This window comes from Nerophis ophidion, linkage group LG08, assembly GCF_033978795.1.
Source record: "Nerophis ophidion isolate RoL-2023_Sa linkage group LG08, RoL_Noph_v1.0, whole genome shotgun sequence".
Taxonomy (NCBI): Eukaryota; Metazoa; Chordata; class Actinopteri; order Syngnathiformes; family Syngnathidae; genus Nerophis; species Nerophis ophidion.
This window is the reverse complement of record NC_084618.1, coordinates 2,186,062-2,202,462: the sequence shown is the minus strand read 5'-3', so window position 1 is coordinate 2,202,462 and position 16,401 is coordinate 2,186,062. Positions and strand designations below refer to the sequence as shown.

Sequence of the window (16,401 nt, the reverse complement as noted above, 5' to 3'; positions counted from 1 at the left end):
TGGAAGTTGTACATTCTTGGCTAGCAGGTTATAGTTTGCTTATGTAAGTATTCCCTTTTATAAAGTCTTGCTATGAATAGTTTTTTATCTCCCAATTTAGACTCTGTATTTTATTATTACGACGTTTTTGAAATCTTGATATCTCGTACTTCAGCATTCCATAGCATTTATGCAATCCCATTATTTTGATTTTTTTTAATTAATCTTAAATTATGACTTTTTATTTCATAACTTCGACCTATGTATCTCATAATTGTGATTTTTACATTTGATAATTAAATTTTCCGGGGGTAAATGGGGTCAAAACGTGTTGACATACATTGGACCCCGTCGGCCACCGTAAATAAAAGATGAGAAAAAAGGCTGCAATGACACATCAAGACCAGCAGGGGAAGCTCTCCCGCGCCTGTGACGTCACCAGCACAGTCGCCGCTGTCACTAGAGGGGATGAAGTCAGAGAGGAGTTGTTTGTCCAACTCCAGCCGCTAACTGTTTCAAGACGTTTTTGCCCGCTTCAGAGTCTATCTGGGCGGCAAAGATGTGATCGGATGTTCGGCTGGACAACATTTCAAGAGGAAAAGGAGGCTCGCTGGTGTTAGCATCGTCAAATGTTAGCTGGCTAGCTGGCGGGAGGAGACGTACAGTAAGTTTTTATTGTTGATTATTTACAAAGTGCCAACCTGCTGCCTGCGTCGTGCACAAGTGTATTGGGAATAATCCATGACAAGAAAAGTAAACACAGTGTAACTGCTCGTAGTAAATGTGTGCAATGTGTTCCGAGGGTGATAAGACAAAGTGTGATAAGAAGAAGTGTGGGTGTCAACACTAACTCTTTTATTTGCCTGTCTCTTCAACATGTGCTCACTTCCTGCCGCACAACTCTCACTCTCCTAAACTAGTAATGCGCTTGCACTCACCTCGCTTTTTTCCACCTTTTTTATGTTACCAATCACTTTAAAAAAAAAAAAAAAAATTTAGGTGAACCCAAACTATGTCAACATGAGAGCGCTTCTCTCATTGGCTGACAGAATGTAAACAGGAAGTAGCAATAAACACATCATGGATGCTAATAAGCTGCAATAATATATATATACATATATATATATATATATACATATATATATTTATATATATATATATATGTATGTCTTGATTGGATTATCCAGAGAATAGTGCTCGATAAATAAATGGGTTGTACTTGTATAGCGCTTTTCTACCTTCAAGGTACTCAAAGCGCTACCGTGGTAGAGCATAATATGTATGTGTGGGAAAAATCACAAGACTACTTCATCTCTACAGAACTGTTTCATGAGGGGTTCCCTCAATCATCAGGAGATTTTTTTTTAAATGCTGGTGCATTTAAAAATCTCCTGATGATTGCGGGAACCCCTCATGAAACAGTTCTGTAGAGATGAAGTAGTCTTGTGATTTTTCCCACACATACATACATATACACACACACATATATATATATATACACACACATATATATATATATATATGTGTGAAAGTTTGACTCCTCCCTTGTTTACTTCCATGACAACCCTCTCAAAGTTTTGTTATCAATCAGAATTATTAAGCCACTAAAATGCACCAAACATGGATAGGTTTCACATTTTTCCCCAAGATGCACTCTCATGGATTACAATTAGCGTTACTTAGATTTTTTTTTTTTTTTTTTTAAGGGGTTTGGACGTTTTTCATAATATCCACAATGTTCAGTGAGCAGGTTGTGTCATGTGTGTTTACCTTTGTTAGTTCCTTTTTTTTTTTTTTACACTATGACTAGGGAAGGTAGTTTGGAGTGTGTCATACAAGTGCTGTGCTATTGTTCCAAAGCACTTTCAAGGGTGGTTGATCTTATTTACTCACATTGTCCACAAGATGGCAGGGAATATGTAGCGTTCAGAGACTGTTTTCTATTTAAAATGAATTTGAAAGCACTCCGCGGTGCTTTGTTGAACTGTTGGTGTCTGGCGGGTTAATGCGGGCTGCACTTCAGACACCCCTGCTTTAGCTAATGTTGCAATTTTCAATGCCAACAAAGAAATTGGTTCAAATGTAAGTAAAATAAGGATTTTTTTTTTAAATGCGCTAGCTTGATGCTAATATACAATAGCTTTGCTATTGTCATGCTACTGATTTTACATGGTGATTTAAACCCCTCCATATGTATAAATAAAAAGTACCACTAGGATGCACGTTAAAATCAAACAGCTGGTGCATAATAAGTACTGTACTATACAGGGTGCAACAAAAAACGTGAAATATTAGAAGGGCACCTAACAAATTGATTCCACATTCAGAATTGATTTTTGAATCAAACTGATTCTCTCAATATATTTGTTATAATAATTATATTGAATTGTTTTTAAAACAGGGTACGTGTTAGAAAAGCTCCTTCTGGTTGCATGGGCATGGCTTAAAAACATGCTTTTTAAAATAAGAAAATATCAAAATGCTTGACTTTTCAGTATGTGGCCTTTGTGGAAAAAGTTTAGGTGCCTTTGATCTATATTAAAATAATTTAAAAAAAATACCTAAAATATAAACAGAGCTAAGTTATTTTATTAAAAATAGAATAATACTGACTTGTGCATAAATTGATTTGTAAAATGTCAACAACAATAATAAACACAGTTAAATATGTAATTAAACATTCATATTTTGTACAGGCAGAATTTTTGACCTACTAGGTAATGCATTCAAACAATTGTATTATCATTATTTTCATTCAATTTTTACCGGGGAGGAAAAACAACAGTAAAATTGTATTTAAAAAAAAAAATAAGAGCAAAGAATGGTATGTAATAAGAAAAAGCTGAAATGTTTTAATAATTAATGATAATATAATTAGTCAGCAATAATACAAAGCTGACACAATATATTATTTATCATTTCTTTTAAATATCAAAATAGCCTCTGTATGCTTGACTTTTTAAGTATGTTTGAACACCCCAGAACTAAAGTCTCAATATTTTATTAGCGCATAAAGATGTGGTATCGGCGGTACGGCTATTTCAGTATCGATCCGCACATCAACACGGGCTGCGGACGTTAGCTTCTGAGGCTAGTAAAGCTGTGTCCTCTGACAGGTGCACGCAGCACATGGCTTGTATCCTGCTGAGGAACATGAACACGTCCACTTCCTGCCCGGCGCCGCATCAGGTCGACACCCCCCCCCCAGACCAGCGCCCCGCAGCCGACCCCAAGCAGAGCGCCGCATGCCTGAGCGTCCGCCTGTACCACGCCGGCGGTGCGGAAAGCGTCCTCACCTACCCGCCCGGCGAGTACGTGGCGGAGGAGCTCTGCATCCTGGCGGCCAAAGCGTGCGGTGAGTCTTCTGTAGTTCACACATGGAGGGATTCCTAGACAGGAAGTGAATGCAACAGAAGACACACAATTGCAGAAGTGTCTTTTAATCGTGTAAACTAACTCTGTCAGTGCGTCCACTTCCGCTCTTGTGGTCGCCTTTGCTGCGCTGCCATCAACTTCCTGTTCAGCTTCTGCCTGCTACAAAACCTGAGAGGACAACTTCCTCCATGCGAGTGTTGACGTGGTGGTGACAGCTCCATTAATGTTACGCAAAATGGACTGTTTAGGACAGTCATGTTTCCGTTTGTGCGCCTCCTCTTTTACTTTCCTCACCAAAAACACTCCTTCCTCATGAACATTAAAGATCAACCAATAGGATACCCATTAATAGGTGGCAAGGGGCTTGATTGTCGATATTAAAGTTGTTTAAACATCAATACCCTATTTTCCATTCTATAGAGCGCACTGGTATATAAGCCGCACCCACTAAATGTTAGAAGAAAAAAGTACTTTTTCACATAATAAGTCCCATCAGACTATAAATGGCAGATATATACTTGTTGTGAAATGAGTTACTTACTCAGAAATATTCTGTAAATGTTTATTTACATCCCTTAATTGTTTTCACATAGTGTCTGCGACACGGCAGTAAAACGTCTGATCAAACAAAACAGAAGTCATCGTATGAATTGATTGACGTGGACCCCGACTTATACACATTTGGAAAACTTATTCGGGTGTTAGCATTTAGTGGTCAGTTGTACAGAATGTGTACTGCACTGTGCAATCTACTAATACAAGTTCAATCTAGCACTTGGCTTCACTGTAAGCATGCTGGTAGGCAAGGAAAGACCTGTGTGTTGGTTCCCTTTATGTTGATAAGCTTTCAATGTTATGCAGAGGTGTACCTCTAACAATTTTATAGACAATTTATACTTTTTATAGGGCCGTTGGGAAGTGTGGGGGTTGCGAAAAATGTTCTTCTAAGGGGTGGGGGGGGGGTGTAACAGAAAAATATTGAGAAGCGCTGCCTTAAACAGAACGGCAATGCTACACCTGTAGTGAACAAACTCGTCCAAAAGATGGCGCCGTAGCACCAACAATAACACGCAGCTGCTCCTAAGGGGAGGTGGTCATAAACCTCTGTTGCACTCGGTCAAAAACAGTCCAAAGAAAAGGTGCCTGGAGCTGGGTCAGGTCTGCTCCCTCCCGACTTTGTAGATCTCGGGTCAGGACCAGGTCTTCTTGTGGCTGTCAATAGATCAAAGAAACCGACACCTTTATGCCGCATCCCATCGCACACATTGGAGTTTTTCAAAGATTTTGCTTGATAAGATGAAAGTCAGCTTTTGTCTTTTCGCAGGGCGAGCTGAAACAGTGGGAACACAAAGTTGTGTGATAACTTATAAACAGTTATTCTGACATCTAGTTACTGTATTTGTATTGTTTGAACACTACATGTCTGCTGATGTAGTTCTGTTGTAGTCGTAAAAAAAACAACAACAACAATACAGATTAAAAAAATGATATACGTCAAAATGGCAAATATCGTGGCGATACTGGACGTGATTGATAATTGGTGGATGTGTAATGTTTATCATATGAGAGGGACAGTCGTTCCAACCAATTATCCCACCTTAGGAAGGACAATCTGAGAGGGGGATTCATACAACAGGTGTCCATCAGTCAGTTGCAGACGTCTGATAGTTTTCTTCTTCTTTAGCTTACCGGCTGAACTAGCATGGGTGTAATGTTAGCATGTAGCTAACATAGCTGTGCTAGAGTCGCTAACGCTTGTTCCCATCTCTCATGCATAGGGATGGGTACTGTTCACATTTCAACCCATACACTGACAATTCCCAGTATCGTATTTTGCGGACTATAAGTCAGTTTTTTTCATAGTGCGACTTATGTGTGAAATTATTAACACGTTACCGTAAAATATCAAATAATATTATTTAGCTCATTCACGTAAGAGACTAGACGTATAAGATTTGATGGGATTTATGGATTAGGAGTGAGAGATAGTTTGGTAAAGGTATAGCATGTTCTATATGTTATAGTTATTTGAATGACTCTTACCATAATATGTTAGGTTAACATAGCAGTTGCTTATTTATGCCTCATATAACCTACACTTATTCAGCCTGTTCATTATTCTTTATTTATTTTAAATTGCCTTTCAAATGTCTATTCTTGGTGTTGGGTTTTATCAAATAAATTTCCCCCAAAAATGAGACTTATACTCCAGTGCGACTTATATATGTTTTTTTCTCTTCTTTATTATGCATTTTCGGCAGGTGCGACTTATACTCCTAAAAATACGGTACTCAACAATACTTTTTTGTGTGTTAATAAATGTTAATTGTTTGACAATAAAAATTTACTTTTTAATGTATAATTTAAAAATGACTGCGATGAGGGGGCGACTTGTCCAGGGTGTACCCCGCCTTCCGCCCGATTGTAGCTGAGATAGGCGCCAGCGCCCCCCGCGACCCCAAAAAGGGAATAAGCGGTAGAAAATGGATGGATGGATGGAATTTAAAAATGAGCTAATTATGTTATATATTGTTTTATTATTACATTTACAGTTGCACTTCCAACACACTAGAGGGCAGTACTGTATAGGCTCCTATGGTATGTTGTCTAACGAGGAAGTAGCTTTTTCCATTAAGTTAAATGTGGTATGTTGCACCCTGCAAAGTGTTAATACTGTAAGTATTGTGCATATTACACACCAGCTGTTTAATTAAGACATTCACCTTAGTTGTAGTTTTAATTACCAAATTTGGTGGTGTCGAAATCGCCATGTAGAATCGCTAATGCTAATAGTAGCCTGTCTATGGCAAATCCAATGTAAATTAGCATTAAGCTAGCGCATTTTACTTAAGGTTGGAGTGTTTCCTAACAAGCCTGCTGGCTTTGTTGCTGTTGAAAGTTACTTCCATTAGTTTGGCCGAGTCCGCTCTCAGTGCTGCTTGAGTGATGGAAATGGAAATATGGCACGGTTTGATTTGAGATGAATGGACTGTGGCAGCCATCCCTACACATGATAGGGGACCTTGTGTTGGACTAACCAAAATCTTCCCGGCAGGTATCGCTCCTTTGTACTTCAACTTGTTCGGCCTGATGAGGGAGAGCGAGCAGCTGTGGTTTCCTCTCAACCACGTCTTCAAACTGCAGCCTCCAGCCAGCGAGAGCCTGCACTTTAGAATCAGGTGAAAATGCCAGACAGGCGGTGACGTCAGCTGCTGAGTCTGATGACGTTCTCTCCCGAGTCTGATGACGTTTTCTCCCGGCAGGCACTACTTTCCTGGCTGGTACAACAGCGGCACTTCCTCCTACGCTCACCGCTGCGGTCTCTCCAAGGGCCTGGACAGTCCTGTGATGGACGACACCGTCTTGGCATACCACTTTTTCCAGGTCAGTTGGCTGTGACACCACAGATGCCGCATGGCGCTCTCAAATGTATTTAAAAACGTCAGCTTCTTATAAAGAAATGTCCAGAGAAAGCTGAGTAGGGAGGTGAATTTTTGTCTATATTAGGAATGCTTCTTTTTTTTTTTTTACACTAAATTTATGGAACTGATTTATTTGCCTTTCAATTTTGTGATTTTTATTGATAAAAAATAATATAATAACAATAATTGTATAAAATGCAGTGTAAAAAAAAATCATTGTATGAAAATTGAGTGCTAAAAAAAATGTGTGAAAATTCAGTGGTAAAAAATTTAGTGTAAAAAAAGTCATTATGAAAAAAATTAAGTGTGTAAATATTCACTGTATAGTAGTTCAGCGTAAAACAGTGTAAACAAAAGGGAAAAAAATTCAGTGTGTACAAATTCAGTGTAAAATAATCTGTAAAAAAAATTGAATAAAAAAAAATTCAGTTTTAAAATTCAGTCTATAAAGATTCAGTGTAAAAAAAACAACAATAGTGTATAAATATTCACTGTAAACCATATAAGTGTAAAAAGAAATAAATGTAAAAGAATTCAGTGTGTACAAATTCCGTGTAAAATAATCTGTAAAAAGAATTTAATGTAAAAAAAAAATGCAGTGTTTTAAAATTGAGTCCATAAAAAAGTCAGTGTATAAAACTCAGCGTATAAAAATTCAGTTTAAAAAAATTGAGTGTAAAAAAATTCAGTGTATTAAAATTAAATCCCCAAAAATTCAGTGTTCAAAAATTCATTGTAAAAAAAAATTCATTGTAAAATTCAATTTATAAAAAATCAGTATTGAAAAATCCAATATAAAAAAAATATTTGTATAAAAACAAAATTTTAGGTTGATTGTCAACACTAAATGGTCCTTAGTGTGTGAGTGTGAGTGTGAATGTTGTCTATCTGTGATGAACTGGTGACTTGTCCAGGGTGTACACCACCTACCGCCTGTGTGCAGCTGGGATAGGCTCCAGCAGATGGATTGATGGATGGAAAAACTAAATGTAATACAAATTCTGTGTCGAAAAATTGGCTGCCTCAAAAAGCAAGGCTCACTTCCGGTGAATTAAGACTGAAGCAATTGTTCCTGTCTCAGAGTCAGCCAACGAGGTGTCAAGTTTGAAGTCACGTGACACAGGTCTTGAAAAACAGCATAAAAAGGAAGTCAGCTCTATTAGAAACCCAAATGAACCTTCATACAAAGTATCGTTTTGGGGTGAGGAAAGATGAGCAGAAGATCGGCCTTATCTGATTGTCACATAACCAAAAACAGCAATGTTTTGGTTAAATCTTAGGTAAGGCAGTAATACAGCATCAATCACAAAATAAACCCATTTGGAGAGGATCCTTTGACCAAAAGACAAATACAATATAAGTTATTTGACAACATCAATTTTCTCTGCATGAAATGTGAGGATAAATATGTTCTTTATGACATTTATAACATTTTCGGTGACAACAATTGGAAAAGTATTTTCTTTGGGAAATTGGGAAATTTGGAATTTTCTTTCTTTTTTTTTTGCTAGTGGAGAAGCGACTTCCTGGGCGGCAGGGTTGTGATGCCAATGGGCCACGAGGCCCAGGAAGAGTGTCTGGGCATGGCGGTGCTGGACATGATGCGTCTGGCCAGAGAGAGCGGCCAATCCCCTGTCAGCATCTACAATGATACCAGGTACCTCCTCGCCTCATACCATCACGACACTCACTTCTCGTGTAATTATACTTGCATATTCAGTGGCCTTGAGATGGGTAGGTCGTGAGTTCAAACCCGGCCGAGTCATACCAAAGACTATAAAAATGGGACTCATTTCCTCCCTGCTTGGCAATCAGCATCAAGGCTTGGAATTGGGGGTTAAATCACCAAAAATGATTCCCGGGCGCGGCCACCGCTGCTGCTCACTGCTCCCCTCACCTCCCAGGGGGTGATCAAGGGTGATGGGTCAAATGGAGGGACTCATTTTGCCACACCTAGTGTGTGTGTGACAATCGTTGCTACTTGAACTTTTTAACTTTATATTACTTACACATACAAAGTCTCCAAGGCAGAAGCCAATTAGAAATTAGATTAGATTAGATAGTACTTTATTTATTCCGTCAGGAGAGTTCCTTCAGGAAAATTACAATTTTCAGCACAATCCCATTCAAGATCAGACAAACATTACAGGGAGACAGAACAGGATTGCTGACGGGTCTGCCGGCTTCCAGCGCCCCTTACAAAAAAGATGAGATACAGGTAAACAAGGGGGGGGGATGGGAGAAAAGAATAGAAGATTAAAAAAAAAAAAAAAAAAATCGGTCTTAGCCTGGGCCCTGGAGTGGGGGTGCAGACTGAGGCTAAGGGAAAAAAACAACAACTCATAGCCATAGTACACATTCCTCTCACATGTGTGTAAGAGGGAAACATCAAAGAACACCGAGGACATTAAAGACATTAAAGCATCAGATACAACCAGACACTCCTACATACAGCTATGAATAAAAAGTAAAAGAAACATATACACTGTGGTGGCCTCTGCGGTGTTCCACGCCATTGTCCGCTGGGGAGGAGGGAGCATGGCCAGAGACAGGAGCAGACCCAACAAAGCAACCAAGACAGCCGACTCCACTCTCGGCCAAGAAAGTATCCAGTAAGAAAGGTGTCCGCATCAGTCAACTTACTGTCTCGAGAGCTTAACTTTATGAAATATTGTGGCCACTAGGAGTCGCCAAAAAATATTTGGCTTCAACTTAAAATCTGCATATGAAGCAGATTGTGATAAAAGCTGTTCCAGACAGTTAATAATAAATGTGTTAGTGTTGTTCTCTGTTTGACTCATTTCACTTTCTAACATTCCCTTCTACAAAATAATATATGGATATATGAATCATGGTGATATCGGTATCGGTATTGCAGAGGAGAGTTAAAAAGTCGTATCAGGACTCTGGATGCGTTACTTTTTTGGCACCGACCGAATCCCTGCCGGTCCAACCGGACACGGATCCGCGTAAAATTAATTCGTTGCCGACTCACTCTTCACACCGCGGCTAAGTTGATGCTAAGATACATTGTCTTAGCCGTTGACATGCTACCAATTAGCATTAGCGATTTTACATGGCGATTTCAACACCTCTAAATGTGGTAATGGAAACTATAATACAATACTTACAGTACTAACACTTTTTAGGGAACAACAAAATACAACAACTGGACAGCAGTTGTCATATGGAGCTCATTTTTAAATGTTGCAATAAAAAAAAATATATTTTGCAGTGTTATTGATAACAAATAATATCTATTAACACCGGATATCAGTACTGTTGAGTACTGGTATCGATACCCAGGTACGGGGAATCGATACCGTATGTGTTTGAATGTTAAAGTACATCTGTACAAGCCGTACACCATGGGTGTCAAACTCTGGCCCGCCGTGTAATTTCATTTGGCCCTTGAGGCAATATCAAATTAACATTAGAGCTGGCCCGCCGCTATAACACCGCATTCACCACTAATACTCATACTCGTCAACCCTCCCGATTTTCCCGGGAGAGTCCCGAAGTTCAGTGCCCCTCCCGAATTTCTCCCGATATTCACCCGGACAATAATATTGGGGGCGGGCCGTAAAAGCACTGCCTTTGGCGTTCTCTACATGTCGCCATGTCCGCTTTTCCTCCACACAAACAGCGTGCCGGCCCACTCACATAATATATGCGGCTCGTACACACACACACAAGTGCATGCAAGGCATACTTGGTCAACAGCCATACAGGTCACACTGAGGGTGGCCGTATAAACAACTTTAACACTGTTACAAATATACGCCACACTGTGAACCCACAGAAAACTAGAATGACAAACACATTTCGGGAGAACAACCGCACCGTAACACAACATAAACACAACCGAACAAATACCCAGAACCCCTTGCATCACTAACTCTTCAGGGACGCTACAATACACACCCCCGCTACCACCAAACCCCGCCCCAACTCAAACCCGCTGCCGAAAAGAGGCATTCAATTTGTATTTTTATTTGATTTGATATGCCATTGATATTATTTAATTATTATTATTTAAAACTCGATTTTGCATGTAACTATAAAGTTAAATAAGCCTTGCTTGTTCAATATTCAAAGCAAAACTTGTTTGGGACCCTATTAAAGGATTAATTTGTTCAACCTCGGCCCGCGGCTTTGTTCAGTTTAGAATTTTGTCCCACTCTGTATTTGAGTTTGACACCCCTGCCGTACACTGACTACTCTGAAGCATCACCAAGGTGAGCGTTTTAAGATCTAACAAAATGCTTGCGATCCCCTGCTCCCAGCTACAAGTCCTTCCTGCCCAGCTGCATGCGTAGCCGCATCCAGAGGTACAACATCCTGACCCGCAAGCGCATCCGCTTCTGCTTCAAGAAGTTCATCCAGCAGTGCAGCGAGTGCAAGGCCACCGTGTGCAAGCTGCGCCTCAAGTACCTGATGAGCCTGGAGACGCTGCTCCCCTCGCTGCACACCGAGCGCTTCCACGTGGCCGACCTGTCGGCGCACCGCCTCACCATCGTCGTCACGGGCAACAAGGGCATCCAGTGGTCCAAAGGGAAAACCGCGGAGGCGGAGGAGGTGAGGAGAGGAGATTGGTGTTGCCGTGGTAACTAGGGCCGCCCGCTGATGACTATCTTGGTTGTCGAGGCGTCCGCGACTATCTTAACGAGTAGTCGACTAATGGGATGATGAAGCGTACACATATTCAGTGGCTCTATTAACAACAATAATATTGTAAGACGTGTGCTCACTAGCATTCACACATCAGTCAGGAAATATCACAAACGGAATAAGCAACAATTGGTTACATTTTGGGGCTGACCCGGATCACTTCAATCACGTTTCTGTGTGCGTGTATGCTCGCAAGCCTGCACAGACTAAATGACCAGAGTGTTCACTCACTATTTTGCTACCAACTACTCAAAAAGTTACCAGCGTCTACATGCAACTTTCAGGAAATGTCCAAAATGGGATAAAAAAACAAGTTGTTACATTTTTGGGGCTGATCCGGATCAGCCCCCAAAAAACAGCATATATCTGGACTATATCTGGACTACAAGTGGCAGATATATAAGTTGTGAAATTAGTTAGTTACACAGAAATATCCTGTAAATGTTTATTTACATACTTTAAAGGGGAACATTATCAGCAGACCTATGCAAGCGTCAATATATACCTTGATGGTGCAGAAAAAAGACCGTCTATTTTTTTAACCGATTTCCGAACTCTAAATGGGTGAATTTTGGCGAATTAAACGCCTTTCTGTTTATCGCGCTGGAAGCGATGACGTCAGAATGTGACGTCGCCGAGGTAACACACCCGCCATTTACATTTTCAACACATTACAAACACCGGGTCTCAGCTCTGTTATTTTCCGTTTTTTTGACTATTTTTTGGAACCTTGGAGACATCATGCCTGGTGGGTGTGTTGTCGGAGGGTGTAACAACACTAACAGGGAGGGATTCAAGTTGCACCACTGGCCCCAAGATGCCAAAGTGTCTGCCGCCAGACCCCCATTGAATGTGCCAGAGTGTCTCCACATTTTACCGGCGATGCTAAGACAGACATGGCACAGAGATGTATGGATAACCTGCAGATGCATTTGCAACGATAGTCAACGAAATCACAAAGGTGAGTTTTGTTGATGTTGACTGCCAGCTAATCGATGCTAACATGCTACGCTAATCGATGCTAACATGCTACTTACCGGCGGTGCTAAAGCAGACATGGGACAGAGATGAATGGATAACCTGCAGATGCATTTGCAACTATATTACGTTTCCTTCCACCCACATTTAATGTGAAACAAACACTTACCAATCGACGGATTTAAGTTGCTCCAGTGTCAAAAGATGCGAAAGTCCTGATCGTTTGGTCCGCACATTTTACCGGCGATGCTAACGCAGCTATTCGGCCATGCTATGGCTATGAATAGCGTCAATAGCTTCAGTTTCTTCTTCAATACTTTCATACTCCAACCATCTGTTTCAATACATGCGTAATCTGTTGAATCGCTGAAATCCGAGTTTGAATCCGAGCTAATGTCACTATATCTTGCTGTGGTATTCCCATTGTTTGTTTACATTGGCAGCACTGTGTGACGTCACAGGGAAATGGCCAGTGTCTTCGCAGAGAGCCGAAAATAAGGCACTTTAAAGCTTTTTTTAGGGATATTCCGAGACCGGTAAAATTTTGAAAGAAACTTAAAAAAATACAACAAGCCATTGGGAACTGATTTTTATTGTTTTTAACCCTTTTGAAATTGTGATAATGTTCCCCTTTAATTGCTTCCAGACGGTGTCTGAAACATGGCAGTAAAACGGCTGATCAAACAAAACAGAAGTCATGCTCATGATCCCACCAGCTGTGGAAGCTAGTGGGTCCATGAAAATACTCGATTCGATCGCGAACGCCACATCTCTATCACCGACTTTTTACGTATTTTGTTATTTTATTGGCGTTTCTTGTCGACAGCAAGAACAAATAGTTGTTTGCGTCATCAGCAGATGGTAGTTGTGAGTGCAATAAGAATCTTCTGTGTTTCAGGAGCTGCAGACTTACTGCGACTTCCCCGAGGTGATCGACATCAGCATCAAGCAGGCCAACAAGGAAGGCTCGGCAGAAAGTCGAATAGTCACCCTGACCAGACAGGACAACCAGATCCTGGTACGCTTGCCTGTCTTCTTCTTTATTGGCAATGTCCTGAACAATCACAATCTTTTTCTCATTTACAAAGAGACACTTTTTCCTTCTGCCCGTTTTAACAGGATTTTTGCATCAGGCATGTTTTTATAACACCTGACTATTGTCTGTTTCTTTGTTGTCAAGCTCCGCCCCATATTCATTTGTGGTAAAAGTTATTTAAACATGACAAGTATATGTCAGTAAACATAAGTAGATTTTTTTTTATACATTCTTTTTTTAAGGAAACCAGCAGCGACAAAATGTTAACAACGCTAACGTTGTGTTTAATTTAGCAAGGATTAGGAAACTAGCTCTCCAATCAGCAAAACATACTCAATAACTCCACAGTGGCCTTTTGGTGACTTAAAGGGGGGGTTTGGGAAAGTGAAACAATACAAAAATAATGCTATAACACAAACACTGGCTAACGTGTTAGCATGTTAGCTAAGGCTAATGATGGTAGCTTCATTACATTACCATAGCACTTACAAACGTTTATGAAAACAATCCAGGGACGGCGTGGTGCGGTTGGGAGAGTGGCCGTGCCAGCAACCTAAAGGTTCCTGGTTCAATCCCCAACTTCTACCAACCTAGTCATGTCCGTCGTGTCCTTGAGCAAGACACTTCACCCTTGCTCCTGATGGGTGGTGGTTAGGGCCTTGCATGGCAGCTCCCACCATCAGTGTGTGAATGTGTGCGTGAAGGAGCGAATGTGGAAATGGTGTCAAAGCGCTTTGAGTACCTTGAAGGTAGAAAAGCGCTATACAAGTATAACCCATTTACTATTTACCATTCCTACAGACATCACACATGGGACCCTTTAAAAAAATTCACCCATTTTTTTTTTTTTGTACAATTGACTCTTCTAACACCTGTGCAGCACTTTAACAAACATTTTGTTTTCTAAAATGTGCTACATAAATAAAGTGGAGTGGATAAAAAGGCTAAAAAAGCGTATACATACATTTCAAAACAAGCGTGTTATTATTAATTAGTATTAAGATGCATTTTGCCATATTTTCAATTCCTTATTGTACAATGCACTTTGAGAATTTTTCAAGTGTCATTCTGGAGACTTTTAATTCCTCTGGTGTTATAGAATGTAGTCGTGTTTAGAGACTACTTCTATCCCTCCGTGTCCCTGACTAAAGAGTCTGCATGACGTCACACTTGCTTAGCGCTGTTGCTCCAGTTTCACTTTCTCTTCTTAAAATGAATATTTGAACATTTTGTCCGTGCATATATCAGGTTACAGTCACATCACAGACATGCTGACAAAGCTCCAGACAATTGCGTGTGCTTTGTTTGCATCCAGTTTCAGTAGCGCGGCATTCGGTGATCAAAGTCTTCCGGTGGTCAAGTTTTCGGTACAACGCTTGTCAATAGTGCACAAATAATAGACTACATATATATATATATATATCAATTCATACTGTAACAAGCAGCTAATGTTAATGTCTTATGTTCGTGCCGCTTGGATTTGCCGCCAGTTTTTCCCACGTTTGCAAACACATCGATTGTGCCTGAAAGATGATGGGCGGAGAATGAGGAAGTGTTGTTGCGTGTCCGGGGAAGCGCGGACTCACAAAGACAAAAGTGTTTGCACGGGAGGTAAAATCTGTTGGAATTGTGTCCTTGTTTATCATAAGATTGGTAATAAAAGTTAAAAATAGTGTTGGACTTTGTGCGATTTCTTCTGGGGGTACATTATATTATATTACTTTAATTTGTATTCAAGTAAAAAAAACAACATTGTATTTTCAAGGTGTGGCAGTAATAAAAATGCCATGGCGGTCCACCACATTCAATGATGTTAAGGGGAATACCTGGTGCAAGAAAATAGTGTGAAAATGTAAACAGAGAGAAACCTGATTGATTGACTGATTGAAACTTTTATTAGTAGATTGCACAGTTCAGTACATATTCCGTACAATTGACCACTAAATGGTAACACACCATTAAGTTATTCAGGTTTAGTGGCAGGAAGTTACAGCTGTGCTCTAAAGGGTGAGCGCGCCTAAGGTGGTGTGGTGTTAGCAGTCTTGGTGGTGACCAGGGTCTCGCATCATTTACAGACCACATTGGTCCGACTACGACCCTTTTGGGAAAAACTTCATTTTGACTTTCTCTTCTCACTCCATGCGAAGAATCACCAAACGTGATAGTTGATGCTGTCACCTGATTGGCTGTTAGCGTGTCACTCCCACTGATCACTTCCTGGTTAGTGCCTTCCTTCATGCAACCAACCTTGCTTTCTTGCTTTCTTAAAAGTCAGCCATGAAGTCTGCAGAACTGTCCGGCATTTCTGCCAAATGTTCCATCTTTAGCAAGAGCACCGCAGTGTCGCAGCCCGTCCGGGCGCCGCCATCTTGCTTCATTCTTTCTTCATTCATTCTTTTTAGACCAGTTGATCTGCCGTTTCTCTTCTTTTTCTTCTATGTCCCACTCTCCTTTGTGGAGGGAGTCCGGTCCGATCCGGTGGCCATGTACTGCTCGCCTGTGTATCGGCTGGGGACATCTCTGCGCTGCTGATCAGCCTCCGCTTGGGATGGTTTCCTACTGGCTCCGCTGTGAACGGGACTCTCGCTGCTGTGTTGGATCCGCTTTGGACTGGACTCTCGCGACTGTGTTGGATCCATTATGGATTGATCTTTCACAGTATCATGTTCTCATATGTTCTCATAGTCATCAGTATCATCAGTATCACAGTATCATGTTCTCATAGTCATCATCGTCACCGACGTCCCACTGGGTGTGAGTTTTCCTTGCCCTTATGTGGGCCTACCGAGGATGTCGTAGTGGTTTGTGCAGCCCTTTGAGACACTAGTGATTTAGGGCTATATAAGTAAACATTGATTGATTGATTGATTGCTTCCATACTTCCACTTTCTTTTCCACCCAGAAAACAAAAATGGAGCACACTTGATGTTGATATTGATT

General features: G+C 40.6%; 1 protein-coding gene across 4 annotated transcripts in view; it reads left to right on the top strand.

Annotated features, from left to right (window-relative positions):
• Positions 1-398: 398 nt before the first annotated feature.
• The window catches only part of jak2a (Janus kinase 2a), a 47,519-nt gene continuing 31,516 nt past the window's right edge, over positions 399-16,401 (top strand). For all 4 annotated transcript variants that reach the window (XM_061907467.1, XM_061907466.1, XM_061907468.1 and 1 more), the window contains exons 1-7: positions 399-643; positions 3,096-3,334; positions 6,410-6,533; positions 6,618-6,738; positions 8,288-8,433; positions 11,063-11,354; positions 13,324-13,443. In XM_061907467.1, the coding sequence (XP_061763451.1) occupies positions 3,109-3,334; positions 6,410-6,533; positions 6,618-6,738; positions 8,288-8,433; positions 11,063-11,354; positions 13,324-13,443 (1,029 nt within the window). In that variant the 5' untranslated portion in view covers positions 399-643; positions 3,096-3,108. The remainder of the gene's footprint in view (positions 644-3,095; positions 3,335-6,409; positions 6,534-6,617; positions 6,739-8,287; positions 8,434-11,062; positions 11,355-13,323; positions 13,444-16,401) is intronic.